At 39.2% G+C, this 20,767-nt stretch overlaps 2 protein-coding genes across 2 annotated transcripts; one reads left to right on the forward strand and one right to left on the reverse strand.

Annotated features, from left to right (window-relative positions):
* Window positions 1-201: 201 nt before the first annotated feature.
* On the forward strand, window positions 202-5,200 carry LOC103513958 (protein yellow-like; the record flags this gene model as incomplete). Its single annotated transcript, XM_008478815.2, has 4 exons — window positions 202-328; window positions 871-1,134; window positions 2,877-3,160; window positions 3,861-5,200. Coding segments are annotated over 4 exons (1,374 nt in total), but the record flags the coding sequence as incomplete, so codon positions are not given.
* Window positions 5,201-7,312: 2,112 nt separating this feature from the next.
* On the reverse strand, window positions 7,313-19,528 carry LOC103513959 (protein yellow-like). Its single transcript, XM_026827041.1, has 4 exons — window positions 19,268-19,528; window positions 9,780-9,986; window positions 9,231-9,451; window positions 7,313-7,459 (listed from the first exon to the last, which is right to left on the reverse strand). The coding sequence occupies exons 2-4, from the start codon at window positions 9,976-9,978 to the stop codon at window positions 7,313-7,315; spliced, it is 567 nt and encodes a 188-aa protein (XP_026682842.1). The 5' UTR covers window positions 9,979-9,986; window positions 19,268-19,528.
* Between the last annotated feature and the right edge of the window lie 1,239 nt (window positions 19,529-20,767).

Consider the following 20,767-nt stretch of genomic DNA (forward strand, 5'->3'; position numbering starts at 1 on the left):
CGATTATGTTCGCGGATTTCGCGATTATGGTCGCGGATTTGGCGATTTTGTTCGCGGATTTTGCGATTATGTTCGCGGATTTGGCAATTATATTCGCGGATTCGCGTCCCGAATCGACATTTTGGATATTTGGCAAGCCTAGGTAGAACCAATTTTTTTTTGTCTTGGTATCCTGATTGATGTCTACCTTGTTATTTTCAGATTGACGAGTGTGGTAAGCTGTGGGTTCTAGACACTGGCAAGCTCAACACCTTCACCGGAAGTCCAAAAAAGCTCTGCAACCCGCAAATTGTCGTCTATGATCTCACCAAGGGAGACAAAATCGTCCGTAAGAAAATCCCTATGTAATTTACTACAAACTTTAGCTAAGACTAAACACTAAGAGCTAAGGGCATTAAGATATACATCATAGACACATATAAATTTATGCCTTCAGCGTACTATTGAAAGTGTTAGTTCTCATTTTAGCTCAACATCAATTACCTACTCTGTGGGTGTGGGTGTACCTGTACAATGTGTACATATGTTAGAATATCGGTCAAGTTTTTGCCTTGCAGAAGTACCTACAAGATTGGATAAGTGTACGAGTATTAATCGTACATAGTACCTATGTATTGTAATCTGTCAGGGTAGAAACACACTACCATCACGTCACGTGACTTGGCGTAACGTGATGATAGTGTGGCTTTGGCTTTCCTGAAATAAATTACCTGCAATGTTATGGGAAAACTTTAAACTAAATCTTTCTGACTCCCCGTGACTTCACGTGATGTGACGTGATGGTCACACTACCATTTCTACCTTAAATCTTACATTAATACTCGTATGTATTGCAATCTGTTAATTTTTTCAACCTCTTTTTCCCTCCAGTTCGTCACAGGTTCCCAGAGGCTCAGGTGGATGATCATTCCCTCCCCATCACCATTGCTGTCGACACCCGGAACGGCCAATGTACCAGTCAGTACGCTTACATTGCGGACGTTAACGCTTTCAAACTAATGGTATTCGACCTTGAAAGGCGCAGAAGTTGGAGGGTCAACAGTAATTACTTCTACCCCTTCCCAACGTACGGGACTTTCGACCTTAACGGAGTACAGTTTGATCTGATGGACGGCATTTTTGGCATTGCTTTGGGTATGTGAAACAGGGTATAAGTTGGGGTTTAGGAAATATAACTACGGTATTTGATAAATTTTGGTAAATTCAGGACTTGTTACGCGTTATACTATGGAACAATCAGATACTCGGATTGAAAGAAATGCGTAGGAAACTAGGAAGGACTGAAATAATTTTGTTGAGACATTAGCTTTAAAGGTCTCAAATGCAGTATCCTGTTGACAGACCTCAGAGGCCATTTATATTTTCAAATGAGTTCACCTATGTCTGGAGGGTTCTTTGTCATTTTAATTTCCCTTCTCCTGTAGGAACGAAAGAAATGTATTTCTCCAGTCCTCACCTCTGTTCTTCTCAAGTCTTTGTTCCATCTATCCATTGGTCTATCTTTACCTCTATCAAACACCAAGATGAATTACCTTAATCCTGCACCAGTTGGCACGCCGACAGTCATAAGCATAAATATGCATAGCTATTTCCGTTCCACACGACGGCACCTGCATGTCTACAAACAATAACCAATCAGACTCCAGTACTCTATACCAGAAGGTGTCATTGAATCAAGACCCGACTGAAATTCCAGATCAATTAAAATGTAGATACACTGAGTTTAATTGATTTAATTATAACAGTTATAATTTATTGTAGTTAGTAGTTAGCAATGTAAGAACAGGTCAAATCAGCTGTTAAATTGTCATTTGTTAGGGAATATAATGCTAAGTACTCTAAGAAGCAAACCAAGCCTATCCGATTTATAATTTTCGAGGAAAAGGAGTCAAAGTTTTATACAGCTGACAATTTGAAAGTTTATTTCAGGAAAGTAGGCCACCCTTTGAAAAAAATTGCGATCGACATCCGAATGTAAAAGGAAATAGTGTGGTCAAACCCAAGATCTTCTGCAATCTGTAAAGGTGTTTCCAAACATAGCCGACCGGCCATCGATCGACGAGGTAAATCTATGTTGTCGAGGCAGTGTGGACGGTTCAGTCGACATTGAACGATGACGATCGACGCGACGCGACGGCCGGTGGACTATGTGTGGACACACCTTTAGTCAATCGATTTCGTTACCATTCGCCTTTCTCTCATTTCCAGGTCCTCTATTGAACGGCAATCGAACATAAATATGCATAGCTATTTCCGTTCCACACGACGGCACCTGCATGTCTACAAACAATAACCAATCAGACTCCAATACTCCATACCAGAAGGTGTCATTGAATCAAGACCCGACTGAAATTCCAGATCAATTAAAATGTAGATAGACTGAGTTTAATTGATTTAATTATAACAGTTTTAATTTATTGTAGTTAGTAGTTACCAATGTAAGAACAGGTCAAATCAGCTGTTAAATTGTCATTTGATAGGGAATATAATGCTAAGTACTCTAAGAAGCAAACCAGGCCTATCCGATTTATAATTTTTGAGGAAAAGGAGTCAAAGTTTTATACAGCTAATAATTTGAAAGTTGTGGTTTATTTCAGGAAAGTAGGCCACCCTTTGAAAAAAAATGCGATCGACATCCGAATGTAAAAGGAAATAGTGTGGTCAAACTCAAGATCTTCTGCAATCTGTAAAGGTGTGTCCAAACATAGCCGACCGGCCGTCGATCGACGAGGTAAATCTATGTTGTCGAGGCAGTGTGGACGGTTCAGTCGACGTTGAACGATGACGATCGACGCGACGCGACGGCCGGTCGACTATGTGTGGACACACCTTTAGTCAATCGATTTCGTTACCATTCGCCTTTCTCTCATTTCCAGGTCCTCTATTGAACGGCAATCGACGGGTGTACTTCCACGCTCTGGCCAGTGTCAAGGAGGGTTGGACCCTGGCTTCTGTGTTGCTCAACCAGACACTGCTCGAGAACAGCCTGACTCCGACCAATCTGTTCAAAATGTCTGACTATGGCCGGAATTCTCAAAGTACAAGTGAAGTGATGAGTGACGAGGGAGTACTATTCTTTCCCCTGTTGAAATCTAACTCCCTGGCTTGTTGGAACTCCAAGACAGTGTACAAGCAGGATAACATTGTCACGTTGTATACGGTAAGGCATTTTCGGTGCGAGAAATATTGACGAAAGGCTCATGTATGGGTCATGTAAACAGCTTGTTATTTGTTATGAAAGTGGACTTTTCTAGATAGAATTTTTGAAGTAAGATATGTATATGTACATTAAATAGAGGCGGTACACAATTAGGTATATACAAGAAATTGTAATGCTCTCTTTGGAGAAAAGGGTTTATCTTGTTCTTCCCTCTGTTGAAGTCTAACTCCCTGGCGTGTTGGAACTCTAAGACGGTGTACAAACAGGATAACATTGTCACGTTGTATACGGTAAGGCCTTTTCGGTGCGAGAAATATTGACGAAAGGCTCATGTATGGGTCATGTAAACAGCTTGTTACTTGTTATGAAAGTGGACTTTTCTAGATAGAATTTTTGAAGTAAGATAGATATGTATATGTACATTAAATAGAGGCGGTACACAATTAGGTATATACAAGAAATTGTAATGCTCTCTTTGGAGAAAAGGGTTTATCCCCAAACCAACTGAATCACCCATAGGTAGTTGAAACAAGGAATTATAGCTCTCAACCAAACTTTATCTTTTCCCGTTTTCTCGTTCCAGAACGACCAAACGTTCCAGTTCCCCAGCGGTCAAACCAACTGAACTACCCATAGGTAGCTGAAACAAGGAATTATAGCTCTCAACCAAACTTTATCTTTTCCCGTTTTCTCGTTCCAGAACGACCAAACGTTCCAGTTTCCCAGCGGCATGAAGCTCATCGCCAACCGAGACCTGTACGTCCTCACCTCCAGACTGCAGAACTACATCGCCAATGGTCGCTCCGACACGAGTCAGATCAACTTCCGCATCTTGGTGGCCTCAATCGCCGACCTAACGCGGAAAACCTCATGCGACGTTGCCAGGTTTGACTTTACGGGTTACTTAACCCTGGACGACTCAAGTAGCAGCAACAATGTAAATATCCAACCCGGCACTGGTAGTGGTAATTGGAATGCACAGGGCTCGAAATTCTCGAGCAGCTATGCTGGCCCGAATAGTGGTGAAAGTGATCAGGGAGCTCCGCAAAACTTTGTTCAAGCTGCGCCGTCCTATAGTGGGAATGGTAATCAGGGTCCACCATTTATTGGCGGTAATGGAAATAAGGGTCCGCCATTTAATGGTGGTAACAGTAATCAGGGTCCGTCATTTGGTGGTAATAGCAATCAGGGTCCGCCATTCAACGGTGGTAATCAGGGTGGTCTGCGGCCGTCTCAGGGTGGTAACTGGAATAAACCTGAGCCTTCCTACAGTAGTAACAGCCAGACAGTACCTTCCTATAGTGGTAGCAGTAACCAAGCTAGACCTCCCAATAGTGGGGCTGCTCCGCAGAATTCGTACGGTGGGCCTTCCAAAGAATCCGTGGTTTTCCCCAGTTAAGACTGTAAAACGGCATGTTGTATAATGCTTATTCTTTTTCGTACTTAAGATAAGATAACTATCTATAAGCTGGTTGTCCGTGCTTTCCGGCAGTACTAAAAGACGAAATTGGGGGCCATCTTGACACGTTGATGAATTTCTTAAAACTTTTTATAACTAGAGTAGGTACCTACATCTAGAGATCTAGACCACAATAATGTTGAACTTTTTTCGATCTTGATTGAATAATTTTGGAGGTTTGTATGGAGAGCAATGAGTAAGTCGGTTTTATATTTTGTAAATACTAGGCACCAACAGCTTTTACACACTTATTATTTTATGTTTACACCTGTACAGTATTACACTAGGTGCCTTATCACATCTATAAAGAGCCTGATCGATTTTAGGTAAGTATGCAATGTGCCTGTTCTAAAATTTTACAGTTAATTTTCTAGATTCATTATTTATTATTTGTATGTATACGTATTTTTAATTTTTACCTACTTTAATTTATCATGACGTGACGGTGCGACAATGGAATACTTACCTATTTTATTTCTTTAGGATTATGTATGTACAATGTACAAGTTAACATAGGTATTAGAATCATAAAATTTTAACAAAATACAATTTTGTTGACAATATTTTTTTAATTTATTAAATTTACCAATTTGTTCTTTTAGCTTCTAATAATTACTTACTCATGTCCTAGCAGGTAATTATTTATCAGATATGCACATTTATCTTGTAGATCGATCATCAGGATGTCAGTTTATAATAGTATGTGAATGAAACAAATTGGAAAAGTCAGAACAATTAGGTATGTATACGTAAGTAGTACGAGTATGTATACCATACATGTACAATTACATAAGGAGTACGTAGACGGATCCACATAGAATGTTCCTATTGGGTCATCTAGCTAGGCATTGGTGATTGCAAACTGCGTTAGGTACGTACGTACATACCTACTACCTACTTAGGAAATTTTCATTTGCGTAATGCTCAATAAAATTTTAAAGGCGACAAATACCCTATATTTTAGGTACCCTATATATTCACAGCTTTTAGCAGCACAGCTTTGTAAATACATGTTTCCCATGCTTTCGTTCATACCTGTCTAGTTAGTTTTGTTGACTTCAGTGTGATCACTGCACTTTATTGGCACAGCTTTCAGTTTCTACTGCAGTGTACAGTTCACTTCATATTGTGTGTAGATATTCCAGGTGTTGGGAGAAGTTTCTGAAATCTATGATGTAAGTATGTTTTTAAGATGTCCCCACAAAGTCGACGGCCTTCGGTCGATTTATTGTGAATCGACGTGAATCGACGTCGATCGACAGCCGGTCGACTGTTTGAACACACCTTTAGATGTCACTGTTAGGTATAAATAATTTTTAGGACCATTATAGAAAACTGTAGTTGCAGAAAACGTCTTCAAAGGAGACATACCTAATACATTATAATTTTAAGAAAGGAAAAGTGGGGCTCGAACTCCAGAAAAATCCAAAATTCTATGTAAACCATCAAAAGCAGTAAGGAATCCATGTAAAAAAGTTAAGAATGACCGTAATACGTATACGTATTTCGAAAAGGCTTCACCTTCACTTTTTACTTGCCCAACTCAAACACCACCTGATGTCTAATTTCTTTTCCATCATGTTTTTCAGCTCAACCACCTCACCAAACAACTGGGGCTATGAAGTAATAGAACATCTAATCGAGGAGGAACAACAAACAAGTAACAAAACAACAAAGAGACCTAAGCCTTCCAAAAAACCAAAACTGTTAATCCGAGTAGAAGACAGCAATGAAAACGGCGAGAGCAAAGAGCAATCTGGGGAGAAACCTCTTCGGATGTATTTCTATAGAGGTACCTAATTTTAAAGTTAAAAAACGCGTCCCGAATTTTTTCTGGGACAAAAACGGAAATTCGGGACAAAACGCCCCAAAAAGAAAAACTGAACGGGACGCCGGGACACCCCCTGAAATTCGGGACTGTCCCGGCCAATTCGGGACGTTTGGCAAGCCTAGTTCTACCTATCAATATTTAAACTGAACCTATGTTTGTTTAAAATGCCTAAAGCCCCCTTCCCACTTGTGAGTTTCATCCGTAAATGGGAGTGTTCCCACTACACACCACGCAAACGACACGATTTTTTTCCGAACGGCAAGAGGGAACGGGCCTAGGTCCTCCCTGAGTTGGAATTATTAACCCACTACCTATTTTTTATTTCACAATCAAATCACCACTTGAAGTTGAGGGTATGAATAAGGTATTATAATCTAACTTCCGAGGGTATGACCTAAGGTAAGGTTGAGATATATAGTCATCTTGCCCAACTTAGAACCTATAACTGAAGTCTAACCTACATGGAAATTCAGAAGTATACCCAAACGACTCACTTGTACTCTGTAAACTGAAATTAACCCATCGCAGTCCTTCTCGTTGTGGGTAGACCAGTTAGGGAAGGGCTCTAGCAAGTGAGACCCGTCATTAGCCCGTTTGGACGGGTACTATGTACCTACGATTAATACTCGTACACTTATCCAATCTTGTAGGTACTTCTGCAAGGCAAAAACTTGACCGATATTCTAACATAATATGTACACATTGTACACCCACACCCACAGAGTAGGTAATTGATGTTGAGCTATTAAATGAGAACTAACACTTTCAATAGTACGCTGAAGGCATAAATTTATCTGTCTATGATGTATGTCTTAATGCCCTTAGCTCTTAGTGTTTAGTCTTAGCTAAAGTTTGTAGTAAATTACATAGGGATTTTCTTACGGACGATTTTGTCTCCCTTGGTGAGATCATAGACGACAATTTGCGGGTTGCAGAGCTTTTTTGGACTTCCGGTGAAGGTGTTGAGCTTGCCAGTGTCTAGAACCCACAGCTTACCACACTCGTCAATCTGAAAATAACAAGGTAGACATCAATCAGGATACCAAGACAAAAAAAAATTGGTTCTACCTAGGCTTGCCAAATATCCAAAATGTCGATTCGGGACGCGAATCCGCGAACATAATTGCCAAATCCGCGAACATAATCGCAAAATCCGCGAACAAAATCGCCAAATCCGCGACCATAATCGCGAAATCCGCGAACATAATCGCGAAACCCGCGAACATAATCGCCCAAATCCGCGAACAAAATCACCAAATCCGCGAACATAATCGCGAGATCCACGAGCATAATCGCAAAATCCGCGAACAAAATCGCGAAATCCGCGAACATAATCGCGTAATCGGAGCAAATGCAAAATCCGCGGCAAATCGCGAAATGCCGGGAAACATAATCGCAACATCCCGACAAATCGGCGAAATCCAGCGAAAACAATCGCCAAATCCGCGAACATAATCGGAAATCCGTGCGAACATAATGCGAAGCGCGAACCATAAGTCGCGAAATTCCGCGAAGTGAGCGAAATCCGCGAAATAATCGGCCAATGCCGCGACAAAATCGCGAAATCCCGCGAACAAAATCCGGAAATCCGGCGGAACATAATCGCGAATCCGCGACATTATCGCGAAATCGCGAACGTAATCGCGAAATCGTGGAACCGATAATGCGCGAAATCCGCGACATAAGTCGCGAAATCCGCGAACATAATCGCAAAATCCCGCGAACATAATCGCCAATCCGCGGACCATAATCGCGATAATCCGCGAACATCCTTCGAACATATGCAAATCGCGCGAGAACAAAATCAGCGAATCCGCGAGACATAATCGCGAAATCCACGAACATAATCGCGAAAATCCGGCGCGAACAAAATCCGCGAAATTCGGCGAACCATAATCGGCAAATCCGCGAACATAATCGCCAAATCCGCGAACATAATCACCAAATCCGCGAACATAATCGCGAATCAATACGTCGAGCATTACATCGCGAATCGGCGATAGTACTACTAATCGAAAATCCGCGCAACAAAATACGCGGAACCTGATACGCGGAGAAAATCGCCCAAGACCCGCGAATCATTCGTATAGGGATAATTCGCGTATATAATTCGCGAAATGGAAGAACATAACTGAGAGAATCCGCTGAACATATCGGCGAAACACGACGAACATAATCCTGATTATAGCGCGTACATTCTCGAATGTGAACATCAATCGCGTCTCCGGAATTTAATCGCGGCGACATAATCGCGAAATCCGCGAACAAAATCGCGAAATCGAAACTGAACGCGAAAGCCGGAAACCCTGAACATTCCGCGAAATCCGCGGCCAATTCATCGCGACGTCGTGCAAACATAGATTGCGAATCCGCCAAACATACGCGAAACGCGAACCTATGTTTGTAATAAGCAATTCCTAAGATCCCCAATCCCACTAATGGTTAATTCCGCGTAAATGGCGAGAATTCGCCAATAAAAATCGCGACAAACGACGCGAAACAATCCGAAACGCAAGAGCGAAATCCGCGAACAAAATCCCGAATAGTCGCATATAATCGCGAACGCCGCGTAACATAATCGCGAATCGCGAATCCGCGAATCACCACGAAATCGCGGAACATAATCGCGAATCCGCGAACAAAATCGCGAAATCCGGGAACGAACTAACGCGAAATCCGCGAACTATGGATAGCATTCGCCAAATCGGCGAACCCAAAACGGCAAATCCGCGAACATAATCGCCAAATCCGCGAACATAATCGCCAAATCCGCGACTCACTTGTACTCTGTAAACTGATATTAACCCATCGCAGTCCTTCTCGTTGTGGGTAGACCAGTTAGGGAAGGGCTCTAGCAAGTGAGACCCGTCATTAGCCCGTTTGGACGACAGAGTTGACAACGTGACTGGAATACCGGGTTGGAACTTGGGTGTCGTTACAAAGATCCGCTTCTCCTTGTTGGGACCGCCGGCATAGCCGTTGTTTGGACCGTAGGTCGTCGCTGTAATAGAGACACATAGAAATGTTAGTCCCTGTAAAATTCACTTGAAAGTAGAGGTTATTTTGGTCTGTCTTGAGAGCTCATTGGTCAAGCACTTCCTGTGGTAAGTAGAAGATAGCGTTGTTTTTGTTAGAATTCTAGTCAAAGGATTTGAGTAAATCACATAATATTTCAACCTTCAACAAGCACATAACTTAATTTCCAAGTTGATTGAGGTGAAAGCCGACAGGTGCCCACTTTCAATCACCCACCAGGGGTAAATAGAGGGACTATTGAAAAACAAAATCCAAATTAAGGGCACCCAAAAATTAGAAACTTCTCAACTTACGGTCAAACACGTCCACATCCAATATGGCGACTTTGGACGGGTCGTACTTTCCGTCCCGTATGGCATTGTCCCGGATACGACTAGATGGCCACGTGAAGTCCACACCGGACCATTCGTACAGGGTCTTCATCCCGCCTCCTTGTATTATGGCAATCAGGTGAGAGTGGAGCAAAAGGGTTAACAGGCAGTATGGCACCATGGTGGGGTCTGAAACAGAGAAATGTGTACCTATGAGAAATATGTATAATATGAGAGAAACATCCATCAAATGCTCACTTATTGGGTGATTTTTCTAGACAGAGATTTCGGAACTACCTATGCATAAAAGTTTACGAAAGAGAACTTTATGTAAAAATAGAAAATAAACATAGCTTGTTACCTAACTTTTACTTCGAATCCAGAAATGCAAATTTGACTATATGTAGGTTGATATAACCGACATACATAGGTAGTACCTATTACCTATAGTGTTAATTATTTTCACTGAAAAGAATAATAGGTTGGTAAGATGATACACAGATTATAAAGCACAGGATGCACACTGAATTTATTTTTCACTGCACAAGGTGAGTAAAAGGTCTCTGCTTATTAGTATGGGAAGAAAAAATAAACAAAAACCTAGTAAGTTCAGAAGTTACTATTGCAAGTTAAAATAACTAAAAAAGAAGGCAGGTAAGTAAGTTTACAAGTTACTACGGACCAGTGCACGATTCAAATTGGAAATGCAAAAAAATTTCGCGTCCGCTTTTTCCAAGTTTGAGTGAAAACTGTATATGAACGCGATTGTAATAATTGCCTGTTTGTCCGAAATTTCACAAGCATTACCTATTTTCTTATCTATCAGTGCACGTTTTTGAAGTTTACATAATAAACAATGTCCTTTGATAGACCTCATCAGAAGTATGTGGGTTAGAGTGATAACGCTATTGATTTATTGAGTAAGTAGGTAAATAGGTAATTATAAATAGTAAATAGGTTTACGAGTATTATTTCTATGCTATAGTACCTATCCCATTACGTATTTACCTATTCGGAACCTATGCCCTCATGATGCTCTCTAGTGTCACTTTTCTTGATTTGCAAATTGAAAATTTGGTGCACCCAATAATTCAACTTTCACAAGCAGATGCATTTTTGCAACAAATCGCTTATTTACTTTCACCAGAAAACGGTCACTAGAAAGTCGCTTTCTAATTAGGTAAACGTATGTTTTCAACTGGACTACCAGCATTTTTCCTGTTTTATACTCTCATTCTGAAATAAATCACCAATTTCATAACTTATTCTACTATGTTTTCAACTGGTGTACCATTTTCCCATTTTGTGCTCCTATTCTTAAATGAATCACAAATTTCATTATTTCATACCATCGTTGGAGTTGCGAACCCGCGCCCTCTCGCTCATCAGACGATCGTCTTGACCACTGCGCTATCAAGGATCATCAATGTGTCTAACGGTTCATTTATCATCCGAATTATCGAATCAGAATTAAAACAATACGGCACATGCTTGGGAAACTGTTGCATAACGCACATACACACGTCTACGTGTACCTACTTATGTATAGGCCAAAAGTTTCCAATCTGTGGTACGCGTACCACTAGTGGTACGCGGAAGCATTTCTGGTGGTACCTACGCGAACAGATATAAAATATGATTTATTTCGTAAATATGAAAAGCGAATCTGGCAACCCTAGTTGGGAGAGAAAAAATCTACATTCAATCCACCGAAAATTGGTGACATCGTACATTCGTACTACACAATTAACAAAAAAAAAAAAAAAAAAAAAAAAAAAACCCCCTCCGCTTTTTTTTTTTTTTTCCCCCAAAAAAAAATCCTGCTGAACCGCTCTTCCGATCTTATTTTCTTTTTTACCCCCAAATAACACAAAATTGATGGTGGTACGCCAAAAGAACTTTCAGGTGTCAGGTGGTACGCAGTACTCAAAAGTTTGGGAACCCCTTTTCTATTCTATACTATACCTACTTAGTCTACAAGAATCTATGAGAGCACCACAAACACATCCAGAGGTCCGGCATAGGTAGAACGAATGATAACTGATGTACCTACCAACACCGGACCTACGTAAACATGTGTTACCTTTATACCTACCTAATCTACCTGCATGATAATAAGCCCTACATATACATTCGTTTCACCACAGGTAGGTATTGTTCAAAAAATTACCCTCAATTTGCAGAAGAATAAAATTGATGGTTTATCCCATTTGTGTTGACAGGTAGGTACTTATTTTGTTTCCTCTTAAAACTCCTCTTATGTCGAATCTAGCACCTTAGAGTGATGATATTACTGGTAGGTAGGTACAGTCCTAAATCAAAACTCTCTAGCTAGGTATAATTGGTTGAGGAAATATCTCGATAATATCTAGCTGGATGACTGATTTGCCTACCGAAGGATTTTTGGAGATAAGGACCTGTGTCTATCATTAGTTTTTGGAGATAAGGACCTGTCTGTCATTAGTGGTAAATTCGACACTCTCATCAATCTTTAATAGTCTTCAAGACTTAGGAACCGCATGCTGAGATGATTGTAGATAATTATCTCTATTAGGTATTTTTGGTATTTTTTGGTTTTGCGTGGATTTTTGTTTGAACAAGATAAATGGATCACTGCAGTTGTTAGAATCACGATGAATCTATAAAATAAGTAAGTAATTTGTTATCTAAACAAGATTACTAGGTGCTTTACTGTTTACCTACTACCTATATCTAAACAAGAAGTCGGTAGGTAAGTTGAATAAGTAGGTATTAGAACTCGGTAAGTAAGTAAGTTAGTTAAGTACAGGTACCTATATTAGAACAAGTAGGTATCTATTTCCGCATACAGAACACGGGATTACGCTTTACATCCTTAAACAGCGCACACTTATATCCTTAACAATGTTGTCAAGGATGTCCCGAATACGTTCGGTCTCCGTTCCGATTAGGTTGTTTCATAGGATACCTGCACCTTCTTTATTTACATATTAGCTAACATACAAAGAAATACTTATCAAAAACATATAGTTACAATACTTACACTCATAACAGATAGAGGTACGCACCTTTATAGACTGTAATGTGTAAATGTGTAAGGCTGGCCACTCACTCTCAGGTAGACCTGATCAGGTATATGTAGGTAGAGTCAGTTCTACCTGATGGTTTGTGTGCTCATCAGATGTCAGGTTTACCTGATAGTGAGTGCGGCTGGTATTAAAGCCTTATACAATACTTACACCTAATAACAAACATGGGTAATAGGTACGCACCTCTAAACTGTAATGTGTAAATGTGTGATGATTGTATAACCATTGATTTACTTTGGCCACTTCAGCAATAATTAGCCAGGTACCACCAGGGCTGTATTCAGGGGGGTGGGGCCCCTTGAGCCTCATTTTTTTCCTATACTGGAGGCCAGATTCCGAAAATTTGGTGCATTGGAGCATCCCCCCTTGGTAAATAACTGTTTGGACTCTCGGGCCTTCGAAAAAATCCTGGGTACGGCCCTAGGTACCACGATAGGCATTAGATATCTCCAGACTCTCTGGTAGTAATGATGGTAGGCATACATATTGGTTAAATTGGTATAATTATCTATTTCATTGTCTATGTCGCGGTGTGGTTGATGACGTTCCTTATGCTATCTTTCACCATCGCAATTATCTAGTGACAGCAGTACCTGAAGAAACCATTTTTTGGTGACCAAGATATCAAGTTCCAATGAGATAATTATGTTACGTAGGTATTACTTGGTAAATAATAGATAGGTTATAGATACTCGTAGGTATACAATGCAATAGGCTGTATACCTATTTAATATTACCTACCTAGGTACTTTCTTACACCTAAACATACCTGCATTACCGACATAGTTAGGTATGTTGGGTAGCTATGTATGAATACCGAACTTTTATGGATTGTTGGTACCACTAAATCAATCAACAATCAATTTCGAACAAACCTCGGTACCTACTAAATAATTATGTATTCAAATGTGATTGCTCAACTTGTCTATATATTTGTGTACCTATACCTACCTAGGTATACATATAGTAATCTAGTAAATACCTACCTACCTACATGAGTAGATTTTAAAGTCATACCAAATTTTGTGGTCATAGACACCGAATTTGCTCCAATTAGTACGTAGGTATATTAGTAAGTTACTCAATAACTTAGGTTCTTTATTTGTAGGTATTTGAACAAATTAAATACAATTTTAAAACATAGTAATTTATTTCATAGTTACTCAATTAGTTAGGCGTCATAGGTACCTACCTACATACATATTAGAAAATTTGTTTAAGTTACTCAATTAGTACGAGTAAGTTGTCACACGTTGTTGTTGAGGAAAATTTTGCAACTATGTATGTCTCAATGAGTGGTAGTTCCTACTTTACATAGATGTTTACCTGGGTAATTTGTACGTAAACATCTATGTAAATATCATAGTTATAACTGAATTATTCCTACCCATTATCAATCTATACATCTACGTCCTGTGCCTAGATAGGTTTAGTAGGTAATGTCAGAGTAAGTTCCACACCTTACGTAATGTTTAGGAGGTATAGGTGTCTTCGGAATTATGATGATGAAATTTTCCGGACATCGAAGTTTTCAAGGAGGCGTTGGATAGGAGGGTATGGAGGGGTAGGAAGAAAGAGGTTAATGCCGACCCCAAATCAATTTGGGAAAAGGTTCAGTAAAAGAAGAAGAACTTCAAGGTAAAGATCGTAGACGCTTTAAAACTTAGGTAAAGGTCGTTCGCGCCAGTGCGGTGAGTTTAATTGGACAGCTTTAAGCAGAAAAGAAAGATGTCAGATAGGTAATGGGCTGTATAACGGATGACATTCATAACTCAAGGGTGACGATCTCTTCCCCAACCAATATTGGTGGCAATTAACATTGAGAATATTCAATGCTAGATATACGTTACCTAAAAATATACCCAGATTATTTACCTACCAAAGTCTTCTAGATCTTTAGGTGATTTGACTCATTTCTCTGGCCATGAATGTGTAGGAAAAATCGATTAATCACCTATTATATTAAAAGTAGGTAGCTAGGTAGGTAGATAATATTTAATCGTTTTTTGGTAGAGGTGCTGGTATATAGATTAACCTCTATTATGTCATGAGGTGATCCCTTTCAGTCCTATTAGATTAGATGTATGAAATAATGACAACAATATTCTATCTGCTAATTCTGCTATCAATAAAATTTTGTCATCATACTCGAATTATTTACTGTTTTGTCAAATTGTCACCAAGGAGCCAAAGGACTTAGGTATTATCTACCTGGAGATTCCCTGAACAAACTGGAATTTTCAATCGCCCAAAAAAGTGGCATTTTTTAGTAGGGTACGAGCTTTGGGTGAACCTCAGTGCTGTACGGTACTTGGTAATTTTACTTTGGAAATCCTGAGTCTGAAAAATCACACAGGCCAAGTAAAAACACAATATTCTAGTAGGTAACTTACCTGTGCATAGTACCTAACTACCTACCAATCAACATGTTATTATAGTGGCTGGTATTAAAGCGTTTTAGGTTCGGAAAAAAGGCTTGGTCAAGCATTGATTGATAGGCTAATACCATAATAGTCATAAGTCATAATACTACTTATATTGATTTTGATAAGACACATTGATACCTACATGAGAACCTATATGAATAATAGGTAATATAGTACCAATGTTTGTCTTACCACCCATTGTTAAATCACTTTGTTTGATTCAGTGGTAACCAAACTGTTGCTACCTTGTTACAAAGAGGGAGGGACTAAGGTCGTATGGATTACATTAGGTGGATGGCAATAATGCAAATAAGAATAGAATATACCCTGTTTATACTGCCAGAATGAGAACCAAATGTCAGCCCAAAGCAAACACCCTAGTTACGGCTGATTGAGAGGCTGACGAAAAACGCCGACCCCGTCTGAACACGGGAAAAGGCGAAGTAAAAGAAGAAGAAAATACAGCCAGAATGAGACTGAAAAGTCCCTTTACTCCCACAGCATTCCCTTTAATCCCGCGGTCTAAACATGAAATAATCTAGTGCGGTCCAATTTCTCAGACCACTGTGCCACAAGTTTAGTCACTCCTGGGAAATCGTAACTGTTATCATTGAAGTGTGAATAGATTAAAATAGATAATAGAGATATCCACAGATAATAACTGATGGCAGTAACCTTTCATATTGGAGAACCTTCATTGACCACGGCAGACTGAATGACTTCTGCTATTACAGATTGGGTGCTAGACTAAATGGCTTTATCATTTGAACTAGATATAATCTAACATAGGTACTTACCTAATATGAATAGGTAGACCTCTAGGTAAGCACCTACTACCTCATACATAATGTTAGTACCTGTATAGTATTTACAATAACTAGGCCTATAGTGTGTCCAGATCAATGTGACAGCAAAAAAATAGGCATTGTTGCCAAACATGTCACATGTGCAATGGTAGTGAGTCTTTAAAAGGGGAAAGTATATTGCACAGTGCTTCCTCCGACAGTGAAACAAAGTCAGGTAAGGCGATATCCCACCTTACCTGTTCTGGAATCCAACCTCTGAACTTAGAGCTACCTCTGCATTTTAGAAGAGAGAGTTTATCAAAAATAGACCTTTATCTGAATTGCAACAATGTAGGGATTTCCTCTGCATGTTCCTTCATTTTGGGTTGATGACTCATTGCTGTCACATTGATCTGGATGAACTATGAATTGCAGCAAGATCCAACGAAGAAGAAAAAAGTTCGGCTCTTATGGGTTAACCCTTAACCCTAAGACCACATTAATCCGACTCGACTTGATAAACCCCAACTATAAGTCAAACAATGTTTTATTTCAAACTTACCAATTTGTGTGTTTTTCCTCCGACAATGATAAGTTCACAACCCTCTATTAAGAATCGGTTTGATGATCAGACTCCATTATTTCAAATGTCTGTCCACACTTTTCCTTTACATTATTTACAAGCTGGATAGTTAGTTATGTAGTATTGCTAACTATAGATACCTTACTCCCAAAGTTGTAGGGAGATTTTTTTATTATTATTTTTTTTTTTTTTAACCCAGCTAAGGACATCTGCTTGATTATTCTATTAAGGTATGAAGTATTACATTTATCACCTGCCTATTATTTGCCTATCTGAAAAAAATCTCTTGAGAAAGAAACAGTAGGTACTTAGAATTTTTCACAAATTTAAAATTTACTTCCTATAAGACCCCATCAGAAAATGTCAGACCAGACCAAAGTCTGTAGAATTTCTATAAAGAAATACGACGGCGCGAACGACCTTACCATAATAAGTGTTAAAACTCCTAATCGAAAAAAAACAACTCAGAACAGAAAACCACACAACACAATCATAAACTTTGTAAGAAATGAAAATCTAATTACAATTTACTATTGAAAATAGCAAGATAGGCCCATGAAACTTTATGGAAAAACAAGAATAAATCTTGGGGAAAAACTCGAGAACTAAACAATGAAAAAAACAAAGCAATTTGAATTTTATTTTCCCATATATTATGCTGAATTCAGCCACAGATAACCATCATTTTGAATCCCACAAGATTGCCCATCGATATTACACTTGCAAAAATTTACAAAAAAAAAAAAAAAAAAAAAAAAAAAAAAAAAAAAAAAGAGGGGGAAAAAAAAAAAAAAAAAAAAAAAAAAAAAAAAAAAAAAAACATTAATTCCAGCACAATACCTACGCCACCGCGTGACGTGAGCGTAATTTTGACGCGTCTCTTATTAAACGTAATTATCCGCGGATATTTTTATTTCTGAGATAGAAGTGTTTACAATTTCTTGATATCGACAACTGGCAGGTACCTACCGGATGAATGATAGTGGAGCCTAAGGACATGTTGATAGAGACTATGTTATAGAGGACTATTTAGTCCGATAGAGATATAGGTAGATAGAGAACTATGTAGTCCGATAGAGGACCTAATAACAGACATGAGGTCCTCGAGCAGAACCAACCGGTTGTGTTTCCTTAGGTGAGGATTTTTTTTTTTTTTTTTTTTTTTTTTTTGGGCGAAATCGAAGAGAGAAGGAAGACAGGACAGGAGAAAGCCAGCCGTTCCGCACCTTATCCCTTCAGGATAAACTCCGCCCCCGCGGGAATCGAACCCGTGGTAGAGGAGACGTGTACTAGACAGTTTGGTGTGTAGCCAGACCTATTAGAGTCTCAAGCTGATTTGAACAGCGCAGCCAAAACTTTATAAACCCCAAGGTCCTATGTTCATTTTGTCGTCTTTCTATTTAGAGTTTTGACACGGGGACACCAAAGGTCCTTCAGCAGATTTTATTAGGATTCCTGTCGAGATATAGGTGGGTAGTAAAAAACTAATAAATCATCAAATAAATCTAATTAACTAATCCTCAACTCTGTTGACAGGAGAGGATATTGGCGGTCAGGAATCAAGTGTCATTAGATTGTCCTGAGTTATGATTTCATGAACAATGGGCCAGGAACATGTTCGGCTGATGCTCAGTGATCTAATATGACCACACGTCCATGACTTCACGACTGATCACTTCAAGATTCAGGATTGATTACTTTGAGAACATGACTGTCAAAATATGATCAGATTATACCTACCTACTGGCTTCCTCCCCAATATAGGTACCAAGGGGTAGGCATGTGCGTAGATATACCTAGGACAGGGGTTTCCAACTAGTGGCCCGCGGGCCACATGTGGCCCGCCGGCCTTTCGTGAATCTCTCGGAACCTTCAGAACCGATTCCGATGAAGTTTTCCCATCATATTTCTGGAATACCCAATCGGGGTTGCATCTCTAGAAAAAACTGGAAATCCTGATGGCATGGGGTCAGGAAAAGTACCCATTAAGTACAGCTCAGTGTGGCACAACCCATACCTTTTAGTATCTACCTAAAACAATAGAACAATATACGTAGGCCTATGAAAAAGGCATTAATGATACCACTGTAGGTATTTCCCAAACATATTATTGGAATAGTGTCATAACTCATTAATCATAATTTCATATTGTGTTTCTAATCATAATTTCATAATGTGTTCCTTGTATCTACATATTATTAAACGAGTTATAACTCTAGAAAATCCTGGAAATTTTCAGAAAACCCCAGAACGTACAGCAATGAAATCCCATACCTCGGCTGGGATTGAACCCACGCCCTCCTGTTTACTACCAGGCGAGCGCCTTGACCACTACACCACCGAGGCAGGTTTCAGGTTGTTGAAATGCTATTCAATATTTTCACCGCACTAATGGCCGCCCGAATTCCTACAGTTCTGCACAAACTAATCTCGGTAAAATATATAGAAAAGTCCCCCATTTCAATGTAATGACTGTAATACCCAAATGGGAACACGACCCCTATTAAGCGATAAAAAACGTGTGTTAAACGTTAAACCTATTCATAACGAGTGTAAGTACCTAACCTAAATCTGATAAATAAAGGACAAATTGATCAAAAAAACTTACCTGCTCCAAGCTCCGCAGGATCTTAAAAACCAAGAAAAATAAAGAAGGTTACCGTCTATAATAACCGTAGGTAAGTTCGATATAGGTAGTACCTATTTAATTATTAAATTTACGGTCTTAAACGGTATAGTCTGATTTAATGATTTAAAATTTGGTCTGAAACCCAGACTGAAAAATAAAGTTTGTTGCGGCTCAAAAACCACCGAGCTACTGACAGCTAGAAACTTGAAGTGTGTATTAATGGTTACCACAAAGCTGTGAGAACCGATAATATTTAAAATACCCGGTTTGACCAATCACGTAGGTATGAATACATGCTAATAAAGATACATGAGGTGTTGGATAAAATCTGACGCGACGTGTTAAGTTTATATCCCATCTGTTGCTAGAGAATCTAGAGATATTTTAAGTCCTCTTCCGTCATAAGAGTATATCATTTGAGAGAGAAATAGTATTTTTTTTATTATTATATTATTATTTCTTTTAAGAGGTTTAACAGAGGGAACTGTAAAAATCATTTTAAAAACCTGCTAAACAAAAATTACCCTGAAGAGAATGTGCCTGACGCAAACCCTACCAACACAAATCCAGGTCAAGACTTTCCATCAAGTGAAGAAGTAGGAGCAGTAATTAGAAAAATGAAAAACAACAAAGCGCCAGGTGAAGATGATACTGTCGCAGAGTTAATAAAATATGGAGGATCTTCAGTAGAACACGCCATACATGACATCATAAAAAGAGTATGGATAGACGAAATCATGCCTGATAGTTGGAATGTGGGCGTTATCTGTCCCATTCACAAGAAAGGAGACAAGTCAAACTGTGAGAACTATCGAGGCATTACACTCCTAAACACAACATACAAAATCCTAACAACTATAATCAACAACAGAATCAAGGAATGTATTGAGGATAAAATTGGAGAATATCAGTGCGGATTCAGAACAGCGCGAGGAACAACGGATCAGCTCTTTGTTGTAAGACAAATAATTGAGAAATGCTACGAATATGACATAGATCTAAATATTTTATTCATAGACTTTAAACAGGCATTCGACAGTATACAACGTAGCAAGGTGAAGAATGCCATGGAAAACCTGGAAATACCAACAAAACTGATAAACCTAGCGATGATGACCATGCAAAGATCTAAAGCTAAAGTAAAAGTCGAGAATATATTGAGTGATACTTTTGATATCAATGCAGGCGTTAGACAGGGGGATAGTGTAGAAGTGTTTGCAATCTCTTGATATCGACAACTGGCAGGTACCGGATGAATGATAGTGGAGCCTAAGGACATGTTGATAGAGATAGAGACTATGTTATAGAGGACTAGGTATTTAGTCCGATAGAGATATAGGTAGATAGAGAACTATGTAGTCCGATAGAGGACCTAATAACAGACATGAGGTCCTAGAGCAGAACCAACCGGTTGTGTTTCCTTAGGTGAGGGTTTTTTTTTCTTTTTTTTTTAGGGTTTGTTGATACTGTAACTGCTAG

This window comes from Diaphorina citri, unplaced genomic scaffold (assembly GCF_000475195.1).
Source record: "Diaphorina citri unplaced genomic scaffold, Diaci psyllid genome assembly version 1.1 scaffold1053, whole genome shotgun sequence".
Classification (NCBI taxonomy): domain Eukaryota; kingdom Metazoa; phylum Arthropoda; class Insecta; order Hemiptera; family Psyllidae; genus Diaphorina; species Diaphorina citri.

Coding starts and splice junctions, on each gene's coding strand:
- LOC103513959 (XM_026827041.1), bottom strand. CDS start 9,978: ATGGTGCCATACTGCCTGTTAACCCTTTTGCTCCACTCTCACCTGATT. Junction 9,452..9,779: donor GGATGTGGACGTGTTTGACC/GTAAGTTGAGAA, acceptor TCTCTATTACAG/CGACGACCTACGGTCCAAAC. Junction 7,460..9,230: donor TATCAGTTTACAGAGTACAA/GTGAGTCGCGGA, acceptor TGTTATTTTCAG/ATTGACGAGTGTGGTAAGCT.